This window comes from Quercus suber, unplaced genomic scaffold (assembly GCF_002906115.3).
Source record: "Quercus suber isolate HL8 unplaced genomic scaffold, Cork oak 2.0 scaffold_347, whole genome shotgun sequence".
Taxonomy (NCBI): domain Eukaryota; kingdom Viridiplantae; phylum Streptophyta; class Magnoliopsida; order Fagales; family Fagaceae; genus Quercus; species Quercus suber.
This window is the reverse complement of record NW_027069799.1, coordinates 402918-410630: the sequence shown is the minus strand read 5'-3', so window position 1 is coordinate 410630 and position 7713 is coordinate 402918. Positions and strand designations below refer to the sequence as shown.

The 7713-nt window shown below is 28.9% G+C and overlaps 1 protein-coding gene across 1 annotated transcript; it reads right to left on the bottom strand.

The window, feature by feature from the left end:
* Window positions 1-5763: 5763 nt before the first annotated feature.
* Window positions 5764-7447, bottom strand: LOC111991658 (uncharacterized). Its single transcript, XM_024023456.2, has 2 exons — window positions 6966-7447; window positions 5764-6000 (listed from the first exon to the last, which is right to left on the bottom strand). The coding sequence occupies exons 1-2, from the start codon at window positions 7324-7326 to the stop codon at window positions 5903-5905; spliced, it is 459 nt and encodes a 152-aa protein (XP_023879224.2). The 5' UTR covers window positions 7327-7447; the 3' UTR covers window positions 5764-5902.
* Between the last annotated feature and the right edge of the window lie 266 nt (window positions 7448-7713).

Here is a 7713-nt window from a genome sequence, read left to right as displayed (position 1 = left end):
AAAAAAAAAAAAAAAAAAGATATGCTATGATACCATTGTCAATTAAAAAAAAAAGATTTTAAGTTATATAGTATAAGATAAGAGTTTGTGAAGAATTAAAATAAATATTAAATTTAGAAAAAGTAAAATTTAACGACAAAATAGAATCTCTTCCAAATCGAGATAGGAGGGTGAGAATCAGGCGGTGGTGATGATGCACCTTGTGCCAAAGGACTGTCCAATCGTTAGCAAGCAGCATAAACGAGTTACGTAAGAAGGTCAAGTCAAAAAAATTAAAAAAAATTTAATTATTAAAAAAATGTTTTTTTTTTATATTTAAATTTCTTGGTAAGTAAGAAATGAATATTATCCAGAGGGGTCCAGATACAAAGGTATAAGATATGAGAGGCCGAAGCAATCATATGGTTGGAAAAGAAACCAAGATATTATGTTATGCATGTAACCCTGTAATTGGAGGAGTTCGTGAAAAATATCTAGCATAATAAACAAATCAATTCCGAGTACCCCGTAAAGCTTGCTTGCTTGCCCCATTTGAATTCGTAGAATGTCAATGGCATGGGTCATAAAATCATAATTGAATCGCACCATTGATGGGATTTGGAATCAATCACGTGAACTTGTCTTGTCATGCACGACATCATATTCGATGATCGATGATAATACTTAATACATGTTTCACAAATTACAAATCTTTCTTTTTCTTTCTTTTTTTAATATATATTATCCGGATATAATATATATATATATATGTGTGTATATATATATATATTTTTTTTTTTTGGGTTCAGTTAATAACTTAATATATGCTCTTTTGTCATACACATTAATCATCTATTTTAATAAAAAATTAAAAAAATGGTCAAAAAATCATTTTTTTGCTTTTTCATAAAAAAAATTTCTAAAATAGTTTATTATAATATATAAGGGCATAGGTTAATAAAACTCACACACACATATATAATGAATTATATTAAGTTTTTTTAAAAAAGTTTAAATTTAGGTATAAACATTAAACACTATAAAGAGATAAAGGGATAAGGTATATAATGAATATTAAAGAGCCTTACTTGTTTTTAATTTTTTTGTGTAATTTAATTCAGTGAGAAATAAGAACACGGCTTGAGTTTAGTACACCTATGCACTAAGACCCAATATGATAAGTGAGCCTAAACACATAGATTTGTAGAAAAATTAGATAAGTAATTTGAAATTTGAATCACTCATGGGTCATGTCTTAAAAGTAGTAGTATTATTTAACAACTGGAATTCATCGTTACATCTATATAATAATGCATATATGTAGTTCTTTTTTTCCTTTTTGTTTGTGGATGAAATGTATATCTGTAGTTCTGTACAATATGCAGGAGGTGGTCCATCTGATTCCTTTATTTGTTTTGTACGTCTATCTGAATAAGAAATTGGTTAGTTTGCAAAAGATAAAAAGGAAGAACCTAATAGCCATATATATTTACCCCAAGATCAAATGTAAATCTTATATATCGCCAAGAGTCGTGATTTAAAGACACTATCAAATTTTTCTATCGGGAAAAGCCTGGTTTCAAAACCTTTCTCCCTAATTTATTATATACATACATATATATATATATATATATATATGGTTTTTAAGTACAGTTATACAATATGAAGTTCTAACTTGCATTAGTATTGAGTATGGATTTGGTTTAGGTCAGTACATCTAGTACAATGAACCTAATTAAATGGTGACACATGTCTAAAAATAGACACATATCATCATCTTAACGGATCCAATACTATTAGGCACTGGACTTAAGCCTAACCTATTGAGTATTCAATGGTAAGAAATATATATCTTAAAAACTACAAAAGTTTGAGTTTGGACTCAGATCATTCTATATCAATTCTGGCAATTTCAAGTTATATATATATATATATATATCCTTATTTATACCCTATATATAATTAAATTTTAAAAAAATAATATGGAAAAGTCCTATTCTCTCGGCTGAGAAACAAACTTACTTGTACAATCATTTTTTATTTTAACGTAAACGAGCTAGATCAGAGTAGGTGATTAAGGTTCTAAATGCACCAAGTTGAGCTGAGTATTAAAAGTTTAGGTTTGTTCATTTAATTTCATTTTGATCACGAGCCGAGTTTAAGCTCATAACCATCAAAATTACAAGTTTAAGCTTGATTTATATTATATATAGTTAATCAATTTTCATGTTCACAAGTTTGTTCATAAAAATATTATTATGTTTGAACTTGGCTCATTTAATAATCTAGCCTAAACTTGGGTTTGAACTTAGTTTGTATGCTAAACAAATGAATATAAGCCAGCTCTTTCTCAAATCAGGCTCAAACATATCATAAATAGTTTAGTTTATTTACAATCTTAAGACTGTATACAACATGATCATTTATGCCGAGCAAAACATTGACCTACCAAACAATTCTCTATATTTCCATAGTCAATTCCCGTAATTTCAAGTTTACTATAATTTACCCATAAAACTTTACAAAAAAACGATTATTCCAAAGGAGCTAATCTTTTAACCTAACAAAAAAAATAGTGGAGGGAAAAACACGTGAAAAGTTAGGGTAGTCCTAGATTTCAGATTTGAATGGGAAGAAGGTCGCGATTATTTTATTTATAACCATCCATACCACGACAAAATGTATCTTACATTTCAGGTGGGACTCTGATTCAGGCTTATGGCAGCCATGACATGCACATATATGGTCCAACCTACGCGGCTTATTTTCTGTGAAAGTAGGAATATTATTCACAATAAACACATGCAGTGTCAATGATATTAACTTGCGTAAGACTGAAAGCTCTATTTTCTGAATTCCATCTTTAAAAAATAGCAAGTTGTCAAAGCTATAATGCATTAACATCTATAACTTATTTGTTTAAATCTCGGAGTGGAAAAAAATAAAAAATAAATAAAAAGTTCCAATTGTAAGTTGCTTACACCATAATAATGTTTGTAGTCCATTCATTAAGCAAAAAATAAATAAATAAATAAATAAAAATAAAAATCAACCTATGACTTCAAAATAAACTTACATGACAAAAAAAAAAAAAAAAAAAAAAATTACATGTACTATTACACATAAAGTACATGTAAGCTTATTTTGAAGTCACGATTTTATAGGGATAAATAAACTTGTGTACCTTTTTTTTAAGAAATAATTTTAACTTATGACATCCGCTCTTAATAATTGCTCTTTATCATTAGATCAAAATATCAATTAGTTTTTTGTGTAGATAAAAATTAAACTCCAAATCTTTAATTTAATTATTAAAAAAAAAATTAACTGAAACTTATTATGTGCAATTTGTACACAACAAAAAGCGTGAACTAACAATTAGCCTCTTTTATTATTGTTATTTTTTTCTTCGTTTCCTTCTTCTTGTTCAAAGTAGTTTACTAAAGAAGTAAAAGAATAGGGTTTCATATTATTGGATTGGAGATATTTTGAGAAAAAGTATAAGAAGGCACTCCTAGATATAGGCATATAGCCTTTATCGCAAGCAACACATAGCGATTAGAATGGGACAGAATTTGTGCATTTTCAGATTTAATTTAATCCCACATCATCCGGGCCCCAAGGGAATTTTAGGCTGTGGCTTATGGGTCAAACAAACTGATTCCCTGCACATATGAACACGTTAAAATGCAAATATACTTCTTACGCAAGTTTCCAACCTAGACCGCCCACAGAGAATTTAGTAAGTGCTAGCTTATAAGGCTATAACTTATAGCCTTGTGAGTCAACCATTCTGATTTTCCAAATCCTATGAATAGTTTAAAATGCAGGCATACTTCTTAGGGAAGTTTCCTAGATAGACCAATTCTTAATCACACTTTTACTGAATACATGTATTAAGTATTAACTTTGAATTTTTCAAGAAAATAAATTTTAGTGATTTTATATTAAATAAAAGATATGTAATTCAATATTCACTTATATTAAAAATTAGTTAGTATTTTGATTTAATGATAAAAACAATCAATTTATGGTGTCGTTAATTTATTCAATTGTTTGGTGGTTTTGATTCCCTAGCATATTCCATCAATTCTTTGTCAGGATTTACTGAAGTATTGATCAGAAGCTGGATTGCATGATGGTGGTGTGGAAAAATATCTTCATTCTTTGGCATATACCCACCCAAATTAGACTACTGCAACTCTCGCTCTCACTGATACTTTGATGCCGTTTGGATACTGGGTGTGTTTGGATTGAACTTATTGTTGCTGAAACTGAAAACTGAAAATTGAAAACTGAAAATACTGTAGCAAAATAATTTTTAAATGTGTAAATAGTACCGTGGGACCCATTTTTAATATTTTTTTAGTGTGTGAACAGTGTCAAAACAGTGCATGAACAGTGTTTTTGTCTCCTGAACAGTAAAATCATGTGATTTTACTGTTCACTTTTCCGGAAAAAAAAAAAAAAAAAAAAAAAAAAGGGCAAAACGTGAAACGTGGACTCAGCAAAACGCTGAGTCCAAACGGCCTCATTTTTTTTTTTTTTTTTAGTAACATCACATGGGTTCATTGTGCAAGAGACAAAAATTACTGTTTACAATCTATTTATTACTGTTCACGTAACTAAAAATATTAAAAATGAGTCTCACGATACTATTCACATATTTAAAAATTATTTTGTTACAGTGTTTTCAGTTTTCAGTTTCAGCAACAATAAGTTCAATCAAAACAGAACTTTATTTTTCCTTCATGACACAAGCAAGGCCCAAGGAAAACTGATATTAAAATGTCTAATAGTATAGCATGTGTGGTAGCACTTTAATGAGCCTACTTATTTCTCCTATTTCAAATTATCTATTCCCTAATTGGAATAGATTCAGTTTATAATTTAGAATTCATATTAAATACTAATTTTAATGAGCCTACCTATTTCTCCTATTTTTTATTTGGAATAGATTTATTTTACTGATTTGAAATCATGTTAGATATTGTAAATCTAGAAGTATGTCAAGTGTTATGTCATTCAAAAAAAAATTTTAATTTAAATAATTTAGTACTTGTTTCCAAACCTAAAATTATTATATTCATGAAAGTATGTATTTATTTGCCTTGATGCCTTCGAATGCTATGGCAGTAATAATAATAATCGCATCAACCTCTTCTCCCATCCTGATAAGAACGTGCTATATGCAAAGATGGTGCATATAGGTAAGAGATTTCTTACGAGGGATACATAAAAATTGGAAAGTCTTGCATAACTGAGAGTTTCTTTACCTTGAAGAATCTTAGCTCAGTTACACGGAGAAGAACTATGATGCTTGACCCACGCAAATGGAGAAAACAAATTTATTTAAATTTTCCTAAAATTTGATAATACATAGACAAAAATCTACCTTTCATATAATTGCTTTACAACAATTTGAAGAAACTTACTTCACACTTACTCTATGTTTGAAAGGATCATCTAATTGCTTTACAGCAATTTACATAGGACAAAATTCTCTCCAAACAATTGAGTCCTTAACATTACTCTTTCACAAAACATCTAGACACCTTGATGAATTTTATTTTTATTTTTGTTGAGAATTTCCAAATCCTTAATTCCAAGAGAGAGAGAGAGAGAGAGAGTTAAGAACATAATTCCTGATATTGCCCTGTAGGGAATTTAGACCCTGTTGATCACCACCCCACCCTCATTCTCCAACCCTTCACACACCATTATTGATTGGGAAAGAATTCAAAACAAGAACACAAATAATAATTTCAAAAATAATAATAATAATAATGAAAAAGAATAGAATTTATAAGTAAATTAGAAAAAGTCAATTTGTACACTAGAAGAATTGAATGTCAACTAAAGGGAAAGAAAAAATGCATCAAAACACTGTGGTTTTGCGGTGTACTACATATCATGTTTCTAATCATGTTCCGTTTGCTGTTGAATATGATTGGCGTACCGCGCAAGCAACCACTTGGGCCCATTGCCTCAGCCTCGTCTTCACCAGCTCAGCATCCTCACCTAAAAGTATCCCCAAATAAGAATAATTCAATCAGTCACAACCGTTTAAATTAAGAAAACTCCACAACCAATTCATAAATAAATAAATAAATAATACGGTAGAATTCAATTCAATTGCTAATTTTTTTTTAAAAAAAAAATACAATTTTTATTAGATTTTATTACTAGAAGGTTTAAGAATTTAAAATAATTTATGTTATTTACCTTAATTTTGAAATATTTATCTTAATTTTACATGTAATTATGTATTACTTTCGAAATCTCATGAACATTATATTAGAAACATTTTTTAATATACTTAAGATAAAGAGGAATGACTTGAGTTAGCGTCTTCCACCTTATTATTTTCATATCATTAGACAAAAATATCAATTAACTTTTTATATAGATAAAATTTGATACTTAAATCTCTTATTCAATAATGAATTCTACAAAATTTTCAGAAGTTTATAAAAAAAATTTATCAATTGAAGTAACAAATCTGGCTATATGGATATTATGTTTTATTCTAGTACTAAAGTTTCTTGTTATATAAAGCACAATGTTCATACGAAATGTAAGAATGATATTAAGCCAGATTTGACATTTATACTTAGATCACATATTTGATGTTTCAATATAAACGTCACAAATTTGATCAATGTGGACATGATGCCTCATTTTTTTACACATTGGTTTATATATATTTTTTTCTTTTCTTTTTAAATTTTATTAATTAATAAAAAATTTATGAAATTTTAAAAATAATTTATTCCAAAAAATATAATTCTTATATAATCTTTAGAAAATTTTGAAACACTTATTTTATACGATTTAAAACTCTGTTATTTATCAGATTTCAAAAAAAAAAAAAAAACTCTGTTAATGTATACTACTAAATTATATTTCTTTATATATTTTTTCTCTTATAAAAAAAGTGATCTATCATCTATGTTTAATTTTTTTTTTAAACATTTATTAATTACCTTGATCAATAATGGTGTTGGGACTTTCAATCTCGGTATCAGAAGCCATTAACGACGAAGAAGACGAAGACCTCGACAAGCTATTACTGTACTGCTTATTAACAGCGTAGTAAAACTCCAAAGCCGGAATAGTATCCGATAGCTTTGGATCCACTTCCGGAGAATCGAATCCGAACCCGAGTTCTATGCAAGCCTTCAACTCTTCCAAATCATCGTCCGAAACACTCTTATTGCGGCGGAGGCCGCTGCTATTTTTATTGCTGCCTTTGCGTCTCAGCCACGCCTCGTCGCGGTGGATATCGGGCGACCACGAATGTTGCTTGTGGAGAGGCCGTGGCGGCGCGTGAGGTCTACTCGACATGGTTTTGTGGGAGGCTGAGAGGGTTTTTGCTTTGTAGAGAGAGAGAGAGAGAGAGAGGGAGGCTTCTTGTGGTTTTCTTACAACAACAACGTAGGAATATAAATGTGCGTTTGTGTTTGTGTTTTGGTCAAATTGGCTTCATCAAAAAAAAAAAAAATATATATATATATATATATTGCTTTTGGCGGCGGAGGGGAAGAAGGGAATTATAATTTTTTTGAGGGAATAAGGCTTTTAATCTATACATATGTATTTATATGAAAATGTCAACATAATTAATACCTACTTATTAAATTTTTTTTATTAATAAATTTAAAATACACATATTAATAACAATTATAATTGTATTTTTAATATTTTTCTATAAAATTATAAGTATAATTGTGG

Coding starts and splice junctions, on each gene's coding strand:
- LOC111991658 (XM_024023456.2), bottom strand. CDS start 7,326: ATGTCGAGTAGACCTCACGCGCCGCCACGGCCTCTCCACAAGCAACAT. Junction 6,001..6,965: donor CAACACCATTATTGATCAAG/GTAATTAATAAA, acceptor GGATACTTTTAG/GTGAGGATGCTGAGCTGGTG.